Genomic DNA, 24,266 nt, shown 5'->3' with positions numbered 1-24,266 from the left:
TAGAGGAAACAACTTTCATATAGATAAAATGGATCACCCTGTTAGCTGGCATATACATAAATATGTATTATAAAATTTTGTATATCTCATTATTTTTGTACCTACACAGGTTTAAACAATGGAATGTCTGTATTCTATAATATATAAAAATGAAATATCTGCGACAATAATTTGTATTATCCATTTTTTTAAATTTGATTACTACTTTTAAATGCTAGAAAATATAACATTGAGAAATAAGTATTGAATACTAACAGTTATCAAATCAAATTAACATTTTTTTTTAGCTCCAATATACATTTGAGATTGCATGAGTCCTACAGTTATGGGAGTGCTACGTTAATTTGAACGTGCAGTATATCTATTGAATTAAAATCTGTAAAAGTCTTCTATTCCACTTCCCACCCTAGATCTTATTAACGACCTAAAAAATGTATAGTTTTAAAATGTGATTTTGACATGTTATCTCTAGTAGGTTAAGAAATAAGAAATATTGTGCTATATCTATTTATGTAGGAGAATCCAAACGTCAAAAAAATATGTACACAGGCACACAAAATTTTTTTGGATAAGCAAACCAGCTCATGTTTTTATCAATGAATGAATTAATTTAATTATTTATAAATTGCGTATATTATTTTAATGAATATGAGATACTAAACGTCAGCTGATCGCATAGTGTTCATTTGATAAGAATGTGGTGGGAAAAATTAATTTAAATGTTAAGATCATTAATAATAATATTATTATTTTTCGAGCTTTAAGATTATATTTTATAATATATAATAATCAAAATAAAGCAATTACAGATAAAAAAAAATACGTATACTAAATTATTTTGTTATAAAACAGCAAATTTGTACATTTAATTTTTAGTAGTCACACAATTTATTTTAGTAGATACTTACAAAGGTACTGGTGTATTATACGACACCCCCTATTCTTTACAATGTAATAGGGTAATTAGATAAAATAATTCACACTACACATTAATATAGTAACTAATGAAGCGATTACTTGACCCTACCTCACTATAGCCCTTTATTGGACGACAGGACACCCAGTGTTTTGGCACTCGCTCACTTTGCTTCGCTAAACTAAATAATGCTAGGTTTGCAGACTACTAGGAGTAAGTCACAGGTTTAACTTAATGATAATGATACTTCAAATGCCTCGACTGGACTCTAGGACGTAGACGACAAAATCAATCGGGTCATCGAAAATCTCCAGGCAAGAGAAATGAAAATTAATTTCGCCAGTATTTGTGTTATATAAATTTAACACTGACGCATATTTCCCCACGCTTTAGGTTCGCGACCATAACGTTCATGTGCGTAGGTACACGTGAATATGAATTAATATATTGAGTATATTATATTATATATATATATATATATATATATATATATATAATTAATTATATAAATACATTCATTTATGTTTAATAATTATTATCATAACCGGAAAACCGCCGAACAGTTAAAACACAATCATAACAACATATTACATAATAAAATTGATTTAGCGGTGATTTGACATGGCAGGGGGTTGTCCCATTAAAATTGGTTTAACGAAAATTCCTATAGTTATTGGGATAAGTCACGGTATCGCATTCAGACATAATAATTATTACATACCGTACATTATTTTGTATTATATACAGCACTCAGTAATACCAAGTCATGTGAATATAATAAACAATATTGTTTTTATCCTTGAAATCCAAAGAAAATATGTTTGCGCTGCAATCTCGTGTACCTACCTACCGACTTACGTCACGTCAACGCGACTTTGAAATAAGTAAAATAATAATAATAATAAAAAAAAAAAAGAGAAAAATACAGTCACCGAATATATAATATTTTTTCTAAACCGCGACTGATGGGACTTGGTAGTTTTAAGTGTTGTGTCTTGTGGATCATAGTCCAGAGTAGAGTATGATGCATAATATATATAGTATATATTTATATAAAAAAAAAAAATATATATATATATACTACGCTACCGTTCGACAGAGATAGTTATCTGCACTGAACCCAATTATTAAATTTATATACTTTATACATAATTTTATAATTTAATGTTTGTTTTCGCAAGCGCCTCGTGATACGAACTAGGTGCAAAGTCCGATTGGTACCTAGTACAGTTGTATGTCGATTTTAATGAAATTTTTTTTTTTACTTAACACCGATCGCCGATAGGTAGTTGAAAAAAAACAATCCTTTTCGCAATCTTAGTAATTTTAGAGAAATATAATAATTATAAAAAATAAAATGATAAAAAATTATGTAGACCGTTGATACCTATATACATCGTTTCCGGGAAGAATAAAATAGTAGTGCCCATTAGCTAAACCATTAGTGTGTGTGTAATGTGAAAACCAAACAACAGATTTATAATACTGTTGGCAAAAAAAAACGTTTATGCAAAATCTTATATTATAATATCTTGCCAGGAACCAGCGGTCTTAAATTTGCCAGAAAATGTATTAAGAGGGCCGCAGCATGGGCTTTATAAACAAATATTAAGTAGAGAAATCAAAAAAATAAAAACGCCACCACATAGATAAAGTTTTTCTCTATACATTGTGAGAATTTGGTAAATTTACCCCTTAAGGGGGTCGGAGCACAATTAGTTTTCATGCGTTTTGACCAATAAGCGGTGCTAAATTAGACATACTTCCCAATGTTAGATATTAATTTATTGTAAAAACAAGATTATGTTGAAACAATTAAAGTATAATAAATAAAAAAAAAAGATATTAATTGTTTTAGTATGTATGCATTAATTGTTAACAAATTTTCTAGGTTTCTTAGGAAGGTGATTTTCAATTTTCTCTTTTGAAGACCTTCAAAATTATTTTTTATTACTTTTTAAAATTCAGTGATAATTCCCAAATTACATTTGAGTTTATTTTAGGCATACCAAATTTCAAATCGAAAATCGTCTTCCTAAGGAACCTAGACAATTTGTCAGCAAATCCATTCATACTTCAAAAATTAATATCCAACATTGGGAAGTAAGTCTAATTTAGCACTGCTTATTGGTCTAAAACGCATAAAAACTAGTTGTGCTTCGACCCCCTGAAGCGGTTGATTTACCAAAATTCTTAAAATGTATAGAGAACAATTTTATCAATGGGGTGGCGTTTTTATTATTTTTATATCTATAGGTACTTAAAATTTTTTTGTAAAAACCATGCTGCAACCCCCTTAAGCTTGAACTACTTGAACTACCCAATAGACGATAAAAGAATATTAGTGCTGATGACGTTTTAAAAAGTACTTATAATACGTAATAGTAGTAAAAGTACTAATTAAATACGTTATTTTGAAGTAATCAATATATACAGGTTTATTAAAATTCCAAGTTATAGTCATTTTTTCTATGACATAATAATTGGTTTAGCTAAAAAAGTTTCAGACATAATCCTTATTATAATGATCAAAAATTGTATCTTAAATGGTGATTTTTAAAAGAAAATATCTACCTATGTATCTAATCGGTTTACCAATGAAAAGCAAACTGATATAGATACCTAATGAGTAATGAAAATAATGAGTAGTTAATATTATAAACTTGATAACAGTTTTAGATACATACTTTTTGTGTTATAAGCATTTAAAAGTATAGACTGCTGACTGCACAAATCAACCCTACTTCCTTACTTGCCTAAACTTTAAATGCTAATAACTAAAAAAATTACTTATTGAAAGCTGGTTAACGGCCATTCATTGTTTCCATTAAATCATATTGCTTCTAATAGATAATTAAAATATTTGCTGTTTGACTTTTAACAATTATATTTAAAAAAATACCTTTCGAAACATTTTTTTATCATAAAACACACAATTATTTTATTGAACTTTGTAATATAATATTTGGATAACACTGTACGTTTTACATCTCGGATAAAAAGTCGAATTCAGCACAATTTACTTTAGACCGTATCAGAGAGAAAAAAATTTCGTGTAATTTACTACTGACCTAATTATTTCTGCTCAATCATTTCAAATTGCCTGTTTTTGTGTATGTTATTTAGGGGTTAAGTCTATGAACAAGTATTCAAGTAAGTATCTAATCCACCAGGATTACTTTTTTTCAGTATAAATAATAAGAACCTTTTTGAATTGTTGAACGTTGCGATATAAAAAAAATGAAACCAATGAAAAAAATTAACACTATTACAGTGTGATCGGAGTACATGACCGTATACAGAGCCCTATTGTAAACATTTAAGAAAATATATGCTTAGTGCTTACATGCCAGATATAACTTCAGTTTAATTTTTAGCCACAAAAAAAGAGAAATAATGTTTTTACCCCATATGGGTGAACTGATAAGATTTACTGAAAAGAATACCTTGATCGATTTTAGAACTATTTTAAGTGTAGTATTTTAAAGTTTTAAAACATGCTTGGTGTTAGGTTTATTTAATGCGAAGATTCTACTATATCAATTTTTAGACTCTTATAATTAAGTAATTTCTGCGTAGTATAGGATTCGGTTCTATAGTCTGGTATATGAAACAATTAGACTGGATGTAGGTTTAATTGCGATTTTAATAGAAAACATTCGGGTATTAATGTATATTTAAAAAAGGCAATTTTCATGATAATAATTTTCTATTTTAGCTCAATATTACAGTATAACATCCCAATTAATAATTTTTAATCAGATCAAAGTGACCTACAGTGTGAATCTCATATTTTAAATCATTTACCTATTAATTTCTATGAAATAATTTTGTGTTCTATTGTAATTAGTAATTATGAATTTCGTCATTCGTCAATAATCGGCACATATTTTAAATCCTACAATAATAGAAATTGCAATTGATCTTCCATAGATATTTAGACTTGGCCAGAGTTTCCATCTTTTTTTTTATAAAACTATGGTATGTAAAATAGAAGAAATTTAAAAAAATACTCAGGTAATAGCTTTTCAGAATTTAGAAACATGCATCCTGACATGTTTTGCACTCCAAAGAACAGTAGTGACAGGTGAAACGCTCTCTTAAGTTTTAATAAAGTAAGTACAATAATTATTTTTTAATGTTTTTGACATAAGAAATATTATCTTATTTTATAACCATTTAGTAAATAAATTTATTTTTAATTATTTAGACTAGATTATAAAGTTGTGTATTAAGTATTACTTTCAATAATTTTGTAATGTCTCGTTTAGAACATAATGTTTTAAACTTAATAAACCCTAATCAATTTTAAGAGCAATATTATAAGTTTATAGTAGTTAACATATCAAAGTTATATTCAGTGAAAATTCAATAAATTAAAAATTTATTTTATTATTCAAAAAATTGTAATATACCTATTTATTATTATTGATAATCAGGGCAGTCATATTAATATTATTAATTTACGTTTGATATTTGTTTTTTACACTAGTTACTGATTGCCAGTTATCATATAATAAATAAATATATAAATAGATGATTTAGGCTGGGTTTGCCGACAAGCGTTTTGCTGACAACTTTTTTCACCTACACGCAAACCGGATTATAAGTAACACAGTAAAAAAAAACATTTAAATATTTAATAATACTAAAATATTTTGATTGATAGAAAAGCATTCTCCTCATAGTTGAAAACTATCAACAGTTTTAAAATTGACGAAAGTTGAGGGGGCTGGACTAGGATATTTCAATTTTTTTTAAAAACGTTCAGGCTTTAAAAAAATGTGAGCTACCAATCAGTTTTTTCTAAAAAAATTGAACTTCCATAGCCCCCATCTTGCGGCGCCATTGAGCTTTTTTCACTTGTAGCATTTGAAAATGGAATAACTAAAATTCGTCTGTTTACTTCTTCAAGTTCTAAAAACGATACTGCCATGCCTTTATTAACCTGTAAATTTCCTTAGAATAAGATTCTAAATGATTTTATACAACGTCTGGCTTACTAACAAACATTATATACTCAAAAAGCTTTTCATTTAAAACTGATTGTCGGCGAACCGGGGTGACACCATATAGATGTAAACATCGGTTAGGACATGAAAGGCATGGTTTTTTTTGTTGTACAATTTTTTTTCTTTAAGGAAAAAATTTAAATTGATAAAAACAAATTATACCTACACTTATTCGACAATTATACAAACAATTCTGTTATATAACTAGGGTTTAATAAAAATCATGGATTTAAATAAAATGTAGTTAATTGCACATGCATGATCGTCATTTTGTTTAGAGAATAAAAACAGGGTTTATTATGGAGTAAGAGTTCCCTATGAAAAAAATCCATTGTCTATGTGACAAAATGTCCATACTCTATATTATAAATAATTATCATATCAGCCTTTCGTTTCCAAACCTTTTAATCGATTTTTGCATACTAAGTTTGAACTACTTACTTGTGGGAACGTTATAAATAAAAATACATCAAATAATATGTAAACATTTCCTTTTAGATAGCTGTATGATCGCTTTAGAGGACGTCGCCTATTTGTTATAGAGGTTAAGCCTTTATTGAACAAACATGTCCAGAGATGTTTGTACTGTCTTATGGAAATATGCCAAATTAAATCCGTCGTTTTCATGTACAATTTTTTATTAATTTGTTAATAGTTTTTTAATTTTAAAGAAATCATAACAATATTATGTCGTTTTACTGCGGTGGCGGTTTTCAGTTAAGTTTCACGTTGACCGTTGTTGTTATTACAATAATAATTGAGAATGAAAAGAGAATAATAATAACAATAATATAATATTTATTATGTTTGTGATCAAACGCACATCCCGTATACGTGCATAATAGGCTGCGCGTTATCTCTACACACAAGACGGTATAAAACATTATTGTATAATAAAATCTGTATTATTATTGCCGCTGCGTACTTTACAGGGTGGTCGTATTGCCGCAGACCATCGTGGATTTCTGAAGTCCCGCTGGAACGTAAAAGTGTCCACTGATGTATCTTTTAGAAATATTAATTTTATTGAGCGTTAAAATTGTTGCCTATACTGTTTACCCGGTTTGCCCGTGTCGAGAAGAATTGCTGAATTTAGATAGTTATCGAATTTGCCGTCCATCAACGAACGGTGTATGTCGATTCTCTCCAGCTATTGCAGGCCAAGTGAAACTTGTGACCATACTCGACCACACTTTGGCTGTGAGATCGAATCCTTTTGCATGGCACGACGACCCGTAGAAACGAAACGGGACCGGGGCTTGGTGCAAAATGTATCACGTCTGGTATCACCCTGTACATGGTAATCTCGTGTGTATGTGTCTATGTGTCGTCTCCCTCTCTTGGGTCCGCGCCGTTTTCGGTTAGCGTTAACGGTTGGCTCATCTTAGCGGTCGCTTCCTTTGGTGCCGCCGGTCGCGCGGTCAGTCGTTACATATCATTTGCCGCGCGCGTTCAACGTTCAAATTGTTACCGCACACGGTCAATAGTTGTACATGCAAACCGACTTGATGTAACCGATTATTAAAAAAAAATATATATAAATCATTACAACGTCAAATATATGTAGTGCGTGCCGTGGTTTTATTTTCGTTCGGTATTGTTGTCGTTGCGTTAATCGGTTAGCTTGACAGTACCGTATCTAGTAGTACCTATCAGCAGCGGCCGCGATTTTCCAGTGTATCTATATGTATATAGATTATATATCGTCTACCCGTTGATAGTGTAGACTAAGGGTACTTTTAAATCGTTTAAACGTCTTTCGAATACAACCGAAGAGCCCCCTCTACCCTCGTCGGCGGACCTAGATTTGAGGGGCAACGGATCCGAACAGGGAACTCGCTTTTTCCCCCTTGGCCGTACATCATCGCCACCACCGCGGCCGTCGCCGCCGCAACCGAATGACGTGCAGTAAGTTTGGAAATTCGTTATTATTTTCAAATTATAATAGTCAACAATTTATACTAATTACACTTTTGAGTTTTGACGGTTATTAAACGGCACGATTTCAACAGGCACTTCGACACGTGCCTGTACATCATGTATACGATTCCCATTTGCAGTATAATACAACATTTTCGGTTTTACTTACTTTAATAATAATAAAAAAAAAACATTAATGAGATATACGGTTACAACAACCGTATTTAATTATTGCTACTTTATGCGCAACGGTCAGTGTTTCCAAGTATAATATTTTGTTGTTACCCACCGCTCGCTTTAGCTATTATAATATATAATATTATTATGATAACTATTAGTATAGGTACTACAATAATATTATAGGTACCGATCAGGTTGCCTCGACGCGATAACAAATGAATTTTTCCTCTGTTTTTAGCACGTGATCTAGAAGCGGCGTTTACACATCCGTCCGTTTCATCGCCTCCGTGGTTTTATATTATTATTTAATAATAGTGTACAACAATTTACCTATCGAGTTGCCGTACTGACTTGGCGCGATTACGCCGATATCATAACAATCCGTTGAAAGTCTTGAATGTCGGGTGCTGTTATCATAACGTCATGCAAAGTTTTTCTAAACAAAAAATTGCACACACACACGAGATAAGACATAAGAAAAAAATAATCGAAATCGACCGGTGGTCGTTGGGCAGCTTGTTAGGGAGCGTTTGATTATGTAACTTTGGCCGTGCGTCCTTTGTGCAGCTCCTTGCGACTAAGCGAATTCTGTAGATTAATAATTGTGCGATTTGCAATGTAGTACGCCATGTTTTTCTCTTTGGACTTGTTTAGTATTGCCATCTGAACAAAAATACACTCACGCTGTACTAATAACTATCATGAATGTTAAGAACACTTCATTCCGTCTATTTTATTAAGAAGAACAAGATGTAGAAAATTGTTCGATAAAATTTGACTTGAAGCTAAAATTTATATTGATACTTATGTTTCGTACACGATACGTAAGGATCAATTTATATATTTTATAGCGTAGTTGTCCGGTAGTTTTGTCTCGGGAGGTGTAAGTTTCTGCAAAACAGAGCAGTTTTAGCCACTAACAAAACTAAAAAGGAAAAGTTAGTCTACAATTGTTGAGATAGGTGTTTTCGATAATATTATACTGCTGAGGAAATTGAATTTTGGATTTACCAAAACTATTTATACAGGGTGATTCTTTTACCACGAATCTGTCAATATCTCACTGGGTTTAATTAATAATTTTTTTCCATAATGTTTTTATACAATGTGATCTCAATTTCTCCTATTTTTTTTTTGGTTTTTACTCTCCTCTCAACTTGGTTTTTTTGATAGCAACTTTTGAAATTTAAATGGTAATGCCAGTTTTGGATAACTATTTTTGAAGTTATTGAAGTTTCAAGTTTTGGGCAGGAGGAAAGGCGGAGTGTAGTATTATTTTTATCTGCGCGCATTTTCTAACCGCACTTCACCCTCCCATCCTAACTTTTAAACTATTTTAACTTTAAAAATAGTTGTCCGAAACTAGTTATCGACCAGTCAAAATTTTAAGTACATTATTCTCAATTTAAAAAGTTAATGAAATGTATCCATTACCATTTAAGTTTCAAAAATTGCTATCAAAAAAACCAAGTTAGGAGGGGAGTAAAAACAAAAAAAATTGTGAGAAATTGAGATCACATTGTATAAAAACATTATGGAAAAAAAAATTCAATTATTAATTAAATCCAGTGAGATATTGACTGGTTCATGATAAAAGAATCACCCTGTATTCATTAAAAAATATTTTATCGAAAAACCGCTTCTGTAAAAATTTTAATTTGAAAATTAGTTAACATAAGCTATACCCAATTGCTCAGTTTTACAGAAACGTGCAACTCCGGTAGCATTTTGCTCTCCAAAAGCTAGGTAGTGGTATAAAATCCTATTAAGGACGTTGTTGGTCTTTTTTGTAAACCAATTATTACTTTGTTTTCTTAGTTTTATTTTCGATACAAATTGGTTTTTGTAATAAACACAAGTCCCGACTACTAATTACGCTTATGTTTTTTTTTATCATTAATTTATTCCCTGTTGGTTTTCATAAAAATAATTGTTTTTATTTAAATTTTAGTTACAAAGGAAGAAGATGAGGAAATATTTTAATTTTGTTTTTACATTTTACAATTGTATTCTAAATACGTTTGAGAAAAGTACAATTTTAATAAACACATGATTTTGTAGCGAAAATAATACGTTTGTATTTTAAGTGCAACGAAATCTTCAATAAACATAAACACATATAATAGTACAGTTTGAAAGGTGATAAGTTCTACTCTGTTTAGTTGGAATTCGATTACGATAATTGTAATTATTTTCTATCTTATATGCAAATAAATATTACTATATATTATAATATATTTGATAAGCTGTAATGCTCGCTTTTTAGTATTATTTCCAACAAAACATTATTGGACATCTTCATCTTTCAAATGGTAAAATCTTTTTTGCCTTTTATTCACTTAATACTTTACTATATTTCAACTACGAAAAATGATCTTATGGAAAATAGTTGTGATTTTCGCTATAGAAATTACTCATGATTGTGATAGTCTGACAAAAAAAAAATAACAACCAATAAGGAATCCTTTATTATTGTATTAAAAAATTTAAAAAAAAACACCAATGCATTACTCCTTAATATTAATACTATGGTGGTTTGGCGTTTTCTTAATAAATAATAAGTTCACGGTTATAATTGATTAATATCTGTACGGGGTACTATTATTATACAAGATTTTTTTTCGTTATAATTGAAAACATGACATCATCACGAAATAATATAAGCCTTCATCAAAGTATTGATATTGTCGGTTTATTGCAATGGAAAACTTAAATGTTGTTATAGTACTTGTCATATTCTTGCAAATCAGTCCACTTCGAACTATTATTTGATTGAGTTAATATTTATGGGTCCAAACAAAATGTTTCTTATTTAATATCAGTACATCAGTAATGAGTAGTATGCAAACTCAACGTTAATGATAATATATTTGTAAATCAATAGATATTAAAGACATTGTAAATTATATATTTTATATTTATATACTAATGTACTCATAAACCACCTTTTTTTATATTTTTATATTTAGGCTCTAAAAAAGAGTGTCAGAAAGTACTTTATTTATTCGATCTACTTGTAAACATAGATACACTTGTTTAAACATTTTTTCAAGACCAAAGTGATTTTAATACATTGTGTACAGAATGTATTATCCATGTGCAATGATAATAATAATAGTTAATTATAACAAAAAAATATTCGTATTTACCTTGATCATTTTGACCCCAGCGACCCGTGCAAATACATGGTATCCTTAGGACATCCATAATATCATGTTATGGACAGAGTTGTGCAAATTCTTATTCGAATAATTATTTCACAATTCATTTGAATAAAAAATTGTCTTTCTATGTATTATATATTGGTTTTATATAAATTTTAAATATAGTAGATAGATATTACGTTATACATTCGATTTAAAAAAATATAGTTTTAAACTATAACTACTTGAAAAAAGCACTTACAAATTATTTAAATAATATTTTTAAAAATAATTCGAATAATTATGTTTGGAATTATTCAGATAACTTTTACTTGAATAATGTGTTATCTACAGATAATATAGATAGTTATAGATGATTATTTCGAATAATGCACAGGTCTTGTTACGGACAGACATTATCGTCGTTTTTAGAATGGTAAGTTCATCCGACTCGTGATATAATTTTTTTGTTCGCCTTTTGTTGAATAGCTGATGTTGTTATTTATTTTAAAAACATCTATTATTTTAAAAATTATTTAACTCTATGTGGTTTCAAGAATAAAATCATAATAGTACAAATAATAATAATAATATTGTTGTAATTATATTATATTTCCTCTGCTAGGAATTATCTAGCTTTTTAGGGAAAATGTGCGTGGCCGGTTAATAGTTTAATTAACTCATTTTATTACACTCGGTTAGATTGTAAACGACCTAATATGATTTAATGCGGACTAATGAACGTAAAAACACATTATCATAGTTATAAAAAAAAAACAAAGTTTATTGGCAGCAAGTCCAATGTAGAGAATACAATTTTCCCGGAATTTTTTCATTCACGTTGATGATAACACAAATTATAATTCGAATTAGAACAATAATAATAATTTTTAATCTTACTACCTGTACCTAAATATTATCGTTGACGTTAATTATAATTATTGACCTGTGTGTTTTATAATACTTTTAATTGATGATATACAATAGAAAAAACCTAGAAAATAGATAATAACTAAATGTTAAATAACGTGTACAATATTTTCATATAGCGAAAAAAAAAATATTTATTTTATTTTAACGTATAAAATTAAGAAATAAAACTTGGTAACCAAAAAATATTTTCATGATGTTATTGAAATGTAAAATTGATTTATGAAAAAATATATGCCCCTATTTATTAAAGTTAGGTATAGACAATTTTTTTGAAAAATTTTAATTTAAAGCTTAAATTGTAATGTGTAATTATTAGTTTAGCAATTAGAATTCTTTTTTTGGTAAAGTATTTATTTTCGGTCAACCACAGCATCTTTGTCAGAGATTAAAAATATTTGTATTATTTAAACATAGTACTTTACTTAAGAGGGCGTCGCACCGCCTATTTTTAAGGAGTAAAGTATAGGCAATTTTTCACAAAATCTTAATTTAGAGGTTAAACTGTGATGTGTAATTATTAGTTCAATAACTAAGACTCTATTTTGGTAGTAAATTTATTTTTCGGACTATCACAGCATCCTTGAAAGCGATTTAAAAATGTTTTTTCATCTCTACATGTTTAAGCAGACTGAAAATAACTCGCTTAATTTTGGTTTTAGAGTAAAAGCACCCATTATAAAATTAAAAGAGAACAATATTCCGGAGGGCAAAACGGTGCGTTTTTTTCATTATTCCAAGTATAACGCTCAATACATACATAGTTTAGAAATAACGACTATTTTAACATTTTTTAATGACTGTAACTTTTCAAAAAATGAATTTTTTTTAAAACCGTCTTGCCCTCCGGAATATTGTTTTCTTTTAATTTTATAATGGGTGCTTTTACTCTAAAACCAAAACTAAGCGAGTTATTTTCAGTCTGCTTAAACATGTTGTTACCACTGAAAATCACTGGTGCGACGCCCTCTTAAACTTAAGTGTAAAACGTAAGTTAGATATTGCCATTAAAAATGATTGAAAAATAAAATTAAAACGAGTTTTTTTTTTGAAAGTTTGATCTGTCGGACAGTTGAGTTCATTTGTCAACTGTAAATTATTCTTTCAAAAAATAAATTACAAAATTGTATTAAAATATTTTACGGCTTTTTAAATGTTCAAAAATAAAATATTTCAAAGTTAAGCTTGCACGTTAAATATTTCATACTGGTATCCTTAAATATACCTAAAGAGTAAGTGCCTTAGAAAAATTAAGAACTATTTTGACTATTTTTCTGTTAGGCTTTTTTAGATGAAAATATATTTACTTTTATGTTGTTTTTCGAATTTAAAAGGAAAGTACTGAATTTTTTAAGTTTTGACTAGCATGTATAGCTCTTTAATCTTTCGTTGTTTGATTTATGAAGAAATTAGTAGTAAAATAATTTGTGGGTAGTATAAATATATTGTAATTTATTTATGTATAAAAAATCGAATTTGTTAGACCTATCTAATGTTAGACCGTATAATAAATGGTTAACATTTTATATAATCTGTTTTTATTGAGACGTTCTCTCAAATGGGAAGTACGAACAAATTCAAAGCCTCATAATGACAAGACTTTTTTTGTCGTATGTTCAAAGAAACAAGTGGCCAATTATGTTCAATAATCATTTTTATAATAAGTGTCGACCGTCGTTAAAATTTGTAATAGTACTTTATATATCAATTATGGGTATATCCAGTCTGCTTCCCCTAAAACGAGCCTCAAATCCGTTTCGGTCGTCGGGACGATGGATATGTGTACACTGTACAGTTTACACTCTACACATGGCAAGCGGACAAATATTCCAACGAAACACAATAACAAGTACTGGTGATAAGTATTGATAATATCATATGTGTAATAGGTCAGGGCGAACGATTTTAAAAATACACTCAATTTAATTTTAATTATTTTTTCATTATGCGAACATTAAACACCTAAAGTATTATGACCTTTACGTAACTCTAAACGACCGTTGTGCTACCGTTAATAGTTTTTTTTTTGCTATCACACCCATTTAACCGCGAATGAATTTATTGACATTGCATCGATTTTACCCGTTTGCAGTGTTACATAAAACTGTAAAATGGATATCCCCTTAAAAAGATGCCACACACCCAGTAGATTAAGGCGTAAGATCTTAAAACTCAAATATGACCCGAATTAAGTAAAACTGATTAAACCAGATTAACAAAATGTTCAGGTACATTTTCTAACTCTAAAAGTGTGCAATTAACGGGTTATGCCAAGCGTGTAAGCGCATTATTAAGTTCGATTAATCGATGTATACATGTTGAATGCTTGCATATAAAATAAGTACATAGAGGACATACATAGTCCACACATTACACTAATTCGGTTTTGACTGTGCGTGTAAACATCAGTAATAACTAATTGCCATTGAAAATGTATAAAATACAAAATAATAAGTATAGTCTCGTGATTCTATCACGACTCACGAGAATCGATTAACGCAAGACCAATACCTATTTGCATGTATTTTACAATTATCAGTAAACATTATAGGCAAATAAAATATTATGTTTCCATACGTAATGAAATTATCACAACATGGTTGGTAAACGTCGATGAATACACAATTTGTGTAAATGACATAGTCCAATATTCATAAACGGCTATAGCCTTGGTTTAGCAAATAGTATGAGAACTCGCGAATACGCGAATACAAAATAGTTTCGTTATTAAAAAATGTAAAAAAAAAAAAACACTTATGTTGTTGCCTGTTCTGACAACTTTATCTGATATTTTATGCTTTTGCAGTAATTATCATTTGGGGAATGGTGTGGCAATTGGATTGAGTCAGTGCAATGGTTTCAAGCATTGTTGCGTCGGCTAAACGGTGGCCACTAGAATTTAATTCTTAACTATATCTATTCTCTGGAAATACATGGTTTTTTTTAACATGTATTATGAAGACTAATGGAAAATTAGTAAATAGATATAAAGGTACGTTAACTAAATTATTTGAGATTCTTCAGTCTCATCGTCAGTGATGGGTCTCAAATAGTTAAGCTAACCTACTTTTGTAACTATATTTACTAATTTTTCATTAGTCTTCATTATACTTAAAGTTGCTTAACCCTTAATGAATTTTTTTAATTTTATGTAAAAATTAGGAATGATTGATATTATAATAAAAATATGTAGTATGCCATTATTATGGATTTACTACACAGTACACTATAATGATAAAAATCGTAACAAAATAAATATTACCCATAATCAATAAACGATATCAATACAAATAATCTAATGCATACATGCAGTGAAGGTTTAAAATAACATGTATTTAGTTGATAGAGTTAGAAAATCTTAACCCCGCATCCATTATTTCAAGAAGAATTAAATTATAATTTTTTGTATGCTATTATTAAAATAGCATTAAAAAAAAAAAAAAAAGTTCGGCCACTTAGTGGATAAGTTTATTTTTAGGTTTTTGTCAGTTTGGTTTGGAAATATTATATTATGCTAAAATATTTGATGTAATAAAATCAAATTAATTTTTTTCTGGCGCTATGCGTCTCATATGACGTCAATCAGCGGATAATAATACATATATTAAATAATCCAAATGAAACTCGTCAGCATTTGAAATGTGAAATTTGATTATAATCGCTTAACATTTAATAAGATAACACAATTATTTCTATAATTCTATGGATATAAATATTCTTTATGTTTGTCAATCAGTAATTGCATAATCAGCATTTCTGGCTTCTGCAGTGTAGCAATTGAGATTTATATTAATACTCATATATAAAGATTTACACACATACGTTATTGTCATTAGACAATAATAATATGTTCTTATGTTGGTTGGAATTGCGTTATTCAATTGGTCGTGTGCTCTCTATTTATTAACTAATGCCGAACACTTTTTGGGTTCGCTTGACCGTAGACAACAACAATAGTCAATAAATTGTTTGAAGTTTAAATTACCGTTACATCAACTATTTGAAGTCTTATTCAACATTAGTATGTACAATTTTGTGTTAAAACTATTTATTTTTATTAATTAATAATAATATAATTTATTTGTGTGCCAAAATTTAACCATATATTCATTTAGCCGACGTTAAAATAAACCGTGTAGGTTTTGAAAAACCGTTATCGTGACGTTTAGGAATGATAGTTAAGGAAAAACCACAAACTAGGAAAACTGAAAACGATAATAATTTGCTACGCTCGGCAACTGGCGTTTAGGGTAAAACACAGCTGTGTCTATGCGAAAAATAATCGGGATCAACGGGATCTCGATGATATGCTAGGTTAATTTTATCTAAAGATAGAAAAGTCGACTGCCGGTGCGGCAACACGACGTTTCTGCTTGCAAATAGTACAATACACATTTTTTTCGCAGTTTTTTCACAACATCCGTCCGGCGCGCGTCACGCAATGCTACGATAACTCCCCGGCGGGTTACGCCGTCATCTTGGCCAGACTTACCGGGTATTGTTTATCACACGAGCGCGTCTGTTGTGACGGAGAGGGCAGAGAAGGGGCAAAAGAAATTAGTATAGTGCGTGTGCGGTGTGTGTTAAGAGCAAGACGTTTGTATTCAAGCGATCCGACGTGCGTGGAGAGGTTGTGCTCTGCGGGGCCGACGAATAGGAGTGACGGTTGTCGTGTACTTGACCCGACGGGCTAGCGTCGCCGTCGGTGTCAAATCGATCAATATAATATTGTAGAAATAATAGTAATAATAATAAAAACTGTTCTTGTCGACTGTTAATTAACAACTCAATGAATTGGTGCCTCGTGTGTTGCAGCAGGGATGCGGGGTACAACCGTGACGTCACCATCAGTAACATCAGCATCCCAAGCACCAGCACCAGCAGCAGCAGTACCCACAGCATCGTCTGTATAGCTGCAGCAACGACCACGTATTTTAATACGCAGCCTCCCTCTTCATCTCTTCAATCTCTCTGCCTCTGTCGCTCATTTCCGTCGATACTCAGTCGGCGATACCGTAGGCGACGTGAAAGTCTTGCGACCGCCGCGAGCTTCGAACCTTCAGAGCTTCAGAAAAGTGTTGTGTGCTGACATTCGCGACCACTTCACGTAGTCGGGTCGCAGCGCAGGTCGCCATGAACTGGTTATACGTGTGCCTCGTAACCGCCACCACGCTGATCGTGGGCGGCGTTTGTGGCCCGTTCTCGCTGGACGACACGCCGCTACACTGTTCAGTCCGGCGGAGCATATCGCCATGCACGTGCAGCTACTACACGGCCATGGTCAAGCCCCGGATCCTGGTGGTGTGCCAGAAAATGGAGTCGTTCCAGAGCGTCATCGAAGCCCTGCAGAACAAGTTCGACGCACTGTTCGACTACGTGCTCAACATCGAGTACTCGGAACTGCACGACCTCGATTCCAGGAAGTTCAACGAGCTGGGAATTCCCATTGTCGACCTCAAGCTCAACAACAACAATCTCAGGTGAGCCGGGTTATCCCCATCGCTTAGACGTCACTGGCTTTCAATGTAACGTAATCGATAACAAATAATCAGAAATCCTTGTCAAACGATATCCCTAATATATCCTACTTCGGTGCGCGCAACTAGGCGGGAAGGTGGTTGGGATCCCTCTACCCCCAAAAAATGTTTTGCTTTTGTTGTTAATTTAGTTGTACAATAAGCGGATACAATTGTTCGACTCGTTGATGGTTGGAAAATAATAATAATGAAAAAAAAATGTTGATGGAAAATACCCCCCCCCCCCCTATCGACAGTTAAGCGATCATTCCTAACGTATGAGTGCCTCATGTCTAGCGCTCCTCCCCTCCAAATAAGCAGAGATATGTGATCTGGAGGCAGTCAACTTCTATTACGAAGATGTATTGTGTGGCCTTTAGAATATGGGGTTTATTTGAAAATTAAATAACAAATATTAGGGGTAGATTATAAAGGACGATACTGGAAGCTGGACGTCTTCATGTTTTTCAAAGTAATTTAAATTAGGGCTTCCAATTTGTAGTTTGTATTTAATTTAGTATGGTCTCAGAATCCTATTATATATGATCATATAATTATTTTTACCTTAATTTGCACTTTAATACATTATTTTATTTTAACTAACATTGATTGGTACCGTTTCAAAATAGCTGGCTATGTTAACGTGCTAAACTTTATTAAGTATAGTTAAAATCGTAAATCTTATGATTGTAATTTCCAATACAACTTATTATAATTTAGTAGGGGTTTAATCATTTGTTGTACTTATAACTTAATTGGTATAAAAAAAAAACGATTTGTTATGTTGATATAAGTATAATATATTTTCTTGGATTTAAATTATGGGATCGACTTCCTTTAAGTACACTATACATTTTTAAATTAGCAAACAGTAGCTGTCGTTTAACTAATAGTATATAAAATTAAAGAACAAAAAATAGATTATGATATTAGTTTTTGTGTTGGGAGGAGGAGGAGGAAGAGGGGTATAAGTTTGATAGATTGTACAATCATTAGGAGTGGTGTGTAAACTTATAAACTATAATTAACGACAAAATAAAGAATTGATCAAAAATATGATTTACGTGTAATCTATGTTCAATAATTAGTGCCTCGATAAATAACAAATAAATGAAATGAGGGGCCTCTGTTATTTGATCAAAAACGAAGCAATCAAATATTCAAATCCGTTTATCATTGCTAATATCACATTAGGCATTAATTCAGTTAAAGTTTTATTTGAAAATAAGTTATATTAGTCATATTTTGATGAGTCACAGTTAAACCTTAAATGTATTCTTATCGTATCAAACTAGGCAATCTTGTTTTTTTAACTTTTATCTTTCCTATAGTTGTATTTTTAAGATATTTTATCAAATCGTATACGTCTATATGAGATCAATTATTATTCAGACGTGTTTGCTCGCATGAATTTCATATACACAATTATTATTACCTCTGTTATTTGTATGTGATTGAATTCATTAGCTGATGCGTCGACGTTGCGTTCTTTCTATTGAGGTCATTAAGAGTCTTTCTATTTGTGCGCATTAACAACGTGTTTCTGGCGGATAAAATTCCATTTTACAATGAAAATCGTTCATAGCACAGTAGAGTTGTTATTTTTTTGATAACGAACATAATTAGTCGCGCGAAAAATCGCATTCTCTCCATTAACGGCTATTAAGAAGTACACTTCATCTCTATAAAAAATTAACCGTAATGGAGCAGATAATGTTTAAGTTTTTTTCAACGATTAGGTTCAATTATGAAAATTACTTGTACAAATGATTGCAGTTAAATGATAAACAACGTTTAGACTAGCCGTTTTTAAAGAGTTACTTATTCACTGAAAATTCCCACGTTTTGACATTAAAATGAGGACAGGTTGTAAGTAAATTATTAGTAATTTTACAAAAAAAAAAAACTCGAACGCTTGTACAAATAATTTAAAATTGTGTTCTTGTACCTATCCCCTAGACAATTTTACTTTACAGTAACACGTTAAGGCCATAATGGCTTGTATAATATTCATAATAATTTTTCAGTTCCCTGCCGGAACAAGCGTTCATTGGTATGAAGAGGATAAGAATACTATACTTGTCAGACAATCGACTGACCGAGGTGCCCACTCAGATATTCAAGCACATGACCAGCATTGAGGTGCTCAACTTAGCCAGGAATTCCATACACAGCGTCACGTCTGGAGATTTTCAGGTACGTAAGAAAACAAAGGCTCCGAGGTTCCGGCTGAACACTTTTCACTATTTCAGAACAGTTTTTTTTATCGCTTTAAAATGTTTTCCGTTCCATGATTAGGCAGAAATATATTATATTTAATTTTAAGGCTGGAGTTTCAAGGTAGGCTAAACAAGGTATGATCCATCCAATGATTGTTTTGATAATAAGTAATCATTTCAAAAAAACGAATCGAGAACTTTTGGTATGAAAGGCACAAGTGCGTTACATACCGTACAATTTATAGTCAATATATTTATATACCTTACCCCTATAATTTCGTCGATCGGTTTCAAGAAGTATTACATTAATTTACCGGGTGTCATGTACTTGCAGAGTCTGTCGCTGATGAACACGTTCGTGATGGCCACAAATAACTTGACCGATATCACTAACGGATCGTTCCCAACGACTTTGAGAAAAGTGCAGCTAACCGCCAACAACTTGACCGAACTGAACGGGAATCTAAGGTAAATATATAATCTATTAGAAATAGATAGGATAAATCGTTTTCCGTAAGATGTTTGACAGTTTACATTTTTTTTTTACCGTTAACGTAGAAGTATTTCAATGTCTCTCCTGCCATTTTAAAATGTCAATAACGCCGCGGTTCGAAACAAAGTTCATGTTGATAATGAAAACACATCACTGATAAAATTAAAGTTACAGTCGCTTGTGTAATTTATTATTATTAAATAAAAACTCTATCCACAAAAATATTCACGAATACGTCTTTCGGCGACTATGTTGCCTTCTACAGCGCTAACAGCAGACAATAACGATAACGTCCGGTATCATACATTATTGTAACATAATATAGTTTACAGTGAATTTCTCAAGGACTGTTATTCATGTATTGTAATCGATCGCAGCGTTAGAAAATTATTATAGGTACTATTATCGCTATTGTCGTTTGTTGGAATAGGAATCAAAAGGGTTTGGAATGGCTGTTCCTGGACAACAACCGGATAAGGTCTCTGGACGGCGAACTGCCAGAGGATAACGACAGCCTGATGTCATTGGCGGTTACCAACAACATGCTGGACCACCTGCCCCCCGAAATGAGCAGTCTGAAAGCGTTGAGATATTTGTACTGTTCTGGCAACCAACTGACGAGTTTAAACAACACCCTGTCTAGGTCGAAAAAGCTCGTATGGCTCGAGTTGGCCGGCAACATGATAGAAGAGGTAAGACGTTATGATTTTGGCGTACGTGATTTTGCAGTTTAATAATAATGTAGGTATTCATCATAACAACGACCATTGCAGTTGTCACCAAACGAGTTTCTGGAGGCCACGCAGATGGCCACGTTGGAGCTGAGCCACAATCGCATCAGGCACCTGAACAAGTCGCTGTTGCCCCTCAGCATGCTGTCCGAACTGAACTTGTCCCATAACAACATGACGGAATTTTCGTTTGCCGAAATCAAAGGGCTCAAGGATCTCAAGACGGTCGATTTGTCGAACAATAAAATATCAAAACTCACCGGACACACCGAGGTCAGTCCGTCCGGCCGAGAGTGTCTTCTCCACAAAATAGCGCGTCTCCGATTTGTCATGATTACTTATCCGTGTTACTCGTTTGCAGATACTGAGTGAACCGGTCACTGGCGCGGAACACTTGAAGTTGGACCAAAACGAGTTGACGTCGCTGGGCGGCACGTTGTTGGGCATCACGACGCTCAAGAAACTCAACATAAGTCACAATAAGTTCACCGAATTGTCGCCGTACGACCTGACAGGATTGAATTTGGAGGTGCTGGACGTTTCGCATAACCTTTTGCACGTGCTCCCGGACTCGTCTCAGGTACGTAGCTGTATGCCCGGCCCGCTGGACTGTAGGTAATGATATTGGTTTTATAGATCCATTTACCGGCTCTCGAGACGTTGGTGGCATCGTACAACTCTTTGACCAGCCTGCACAAAGAATTCCACGGATATCCGGTGCTCTGCCACGCTGATCTCGAGTACAACAGTATAATGACCATACGCGAAGAATTGGTCGACATGACTCAGTGCAAATTGCACGGAGTTAACAGCACGTTGAGAATTTATCTAGAAGGTAAATATGACTTGGTCGAGACGCCAGGTCTGCGGTTGGGTTGTATCAATTATCGCAATCGAACATGATAAGATATGCAGATAGTAATTTGATATACTGATCGTTTACGGCGGTAGAGATACGGAAGGGTTGTAGACAATGTAAAATATGATTGTAAACGCTAAATAGTTTGGTCCTGTATCTATTAAATACGTTTTCTAATTAATACTTAAATAGTAAAAAATAAAAATAATCGAATAAAATTACGTCATATTCACTAAATAATGCGTAACAAAGTTCACGTTATGATTTCGCTTAAACTATTATGAACGTCATAATCGATGATTTGTATGTTGTAACAAAATAATAATTTGTTACCTATTGTTGTTGTTGTTCAAACACAGACAGAATATCTCCGACGCGTTATCGTTCTACATTTTTTTTGTTTCTGTGTCCAATTGTCGATTTTAGGTTGCTGTACTCACCAGTTAGCACATTTAGTACGATTACCGTGTGCTGTAATATGTTTACTGCGTGAGTCACAGGATTGGCAGTTAGACTTGAGTGTCGACTACCACTATATAGTATATTGGTGCAGTTGTTTCCGAATAACATCATCAGCATAGTTAGCAATGAGCATAACTCCAAAATACCAAATTTCACACTAAAAGGAAGAAAACGTTTAAGTTATTCTACCTATTTATTTCAATAACAATTGCTTACTGTTTATCACACATTTGACGGAAAAAAACACTGAAATGTAACAATTATTAGACGCAGTTTTTTTTATCTATCCAAATAGTGTAATATACCGAAAATTGATTTTTTTGAGATACGTCCTTTGCTAAATAGGCTGACGATACATTATGATGATTAGTGATCACTAGTGATCATCAGATTTTGGTTATAGCCACTAAAAAACGTTGACTATTGCAGTGAATATAGTAACCTATAATCTGGACTTTTTGTTGTGTTTACATAGGCAATCCCGTGCTGTGCGACGACGGCACGAAAATCATAACGAACGCAATGGAACAAAAGCACAACGCTGAGGTAAGCGGCAAGGCCTCGCCCAAGTGCGCTTTGGTCACCAACGACATCAAATCCAACTTGACCGACATCGACACGTCCGGCATCGCCGTGATCGTCGCCTGATCCAACGCGTATTATCCCTCAAGAGTTATTAATATAATTAAATAATAATAATAACGATAAATATATACAATATTTATATATATTATATTACGATAGTATATATATAAAGTTTACCGTGTTAATACTAGAATTATTATTATTATTGTTTATAGACATACACTACTTATATTTCTATATATTTATTTGTTTTTACCTACCTGTTAATAATGATAGTTTTTTTTGTTTTCGTTTTTTATTTTAGTGTTTTTTTTTTTTTGTTCTCATCATTGTCTTTTAGACCATGTAAGTCATTTCCCTGTGACCTTATAACTATATATATATATAAAAATTAAAAACAAAGAACACCTTTTTGTCTTGTACCTATAAACATCTATAAGCACGACGTAACGCTTAGCTTTAATATAATATAAATTTAAATATAATAGAATATAATAAATGTAATAAACGGTCTAGTCTAGATTGCATCGCGACGGTATATGATTTTATACGATATAAATTATAATATATAGATATATAATATACGATAATTATTATTGTTGATAGGATACCACGTGTGTGTGAAAATATTTATGTTTGTTAAAATAATAATACATATTATTATTATTATTATTATTACACATTTTTTCATTGTTATCAAAAAGATAGAACTTGAAAAACGCGTTGGATTGTTGTCGGTTTATATACAGTTTGAACGACGAGGAATTTGACGGATGTGTTTGGAAGCGGATGAGCGGACGTTGAGACAATTATGTCGAACACAATATTATGATAACGATTAATATACACTTCAATGCAACACCACATACACACAACAACTATACTTATACTCCGTGTGCCGAACGCAGTAAATAGTATAATAAGGACTATTTTTTTGTTGTTAAATTTTCATTTTATTTGTACCCCTGTAAAAAAATACCATTGTCTAGTTTCTAAAAAACACTACGAAAATTATATATTAGCTTAAGCCAAATATTAAACGCTAAAAATTGTTTTATACATGACAGTTTTTTTTTTACAGAATATATGTGACCCAAGTGTGTTTTTTTTTGTGTCATTTTGATGATGCACGGATGTAGTTTAATGCAAATAATAATAAAAAATAACAATGAATCTTTTATCCGTCTGTTGTTTACAAAAGTATTGTTCATTTTTTTGTTCGTTTTTGTGTGGCATCCAATTATTCGAACAAACTTCATCTTGGCTAATACGTTGTACATCTGTTCAGTTGCTGTTCCAG

The 24,266-nt window shown here is 31.8% G+C and overlaps 1 protein-coding gene across 2 annotated transcripts; it reads left to right on the top strand.

The window, feature by feature from the left end:
- The first annotated feature begins 7,323 nt into the window (after nt 1–7,323).
- On the top strand, nt 7,324–23,252 carry LOC126840819 (chaoptin-like). Of its 2 annotated transcripts, none has more exons than XM_050576775.1 (9): nt 7,324–7,836; nt 16,920–17,581; nt 19,645–19,813; nt 20,171–20,304; nt 20,760–21,021; nt 21,103–21,333; nt 21,422–21,640; nt 21,697–21,895; nt 22,857–23,252. In XM_050576775.1, exons 2-9 carry the CDS (start codon nt 17,235–17,237, stop codon nt 23,027–23,029), a joined length of 1,734 nt encoding a protein of 577 aa, XP_050432732.1. In that variant the 5' UTR covers nt 7,324–7,836; nt 16,920–17,234; the 3' UTR covers nt 23,030–23,252. The 2 variants fall into 2 exon arrangements, with proteins under 2 accessions (XP_050432732.1, XP_050432731.1); XM_050576774.1 differs by having other exon boundaries at nt 16,917–17,581.
- The last annotated feature ends 1,014 nt before the right edge of the window (nt 23,253–24,266 follow it).

Source organism: Adelges cooleyi, unplaced genomic scaffold, assembly GCF_023614345.1.
Source record: "Adelges cooleyi isolate 19-005CV unplaced genomic scaffold, UGA_ACOO_1.1 ACOO_flye_CR_arks_rails_tigmint_CR_PRNA_376, whole genome shotgun sequence".
NCBI classification, from domain to species: Eukaryota; Metazoa; Arthropoda; class Insecta; order Hemiptera; family Adelgidae; genus Adelges; species Adelges cooleyi.
This window is presented reverse-complemented; position numbering and strand designations above follow the sequence as displayed.

Excerpts from the sequence above, each read along its gene's own strand:
- LOC126840819 (XM_050576775.1), top strand. The coding sequence starts at position 17,235 with ATGAACTGGTTATACGTGTGCCTCGTAACCGCCACCACGCTGATCGTG. Across the intron at positions 20,305-20,759 it reads GAACTGAACGGGAATCTAAG|GAATCAAAAGGGTTTGGAAT; the intron begins GTAAATATATAA and ends TTGTTGGAATAG. Across the intron at positions 21,641-21,696 it reads TGCTCCCGGACTCGTCTCAG|ATCCATTTACCGGCTCTCGA; the intron begins GTACGTAGCTGT and ends TTGGTTTTATAG.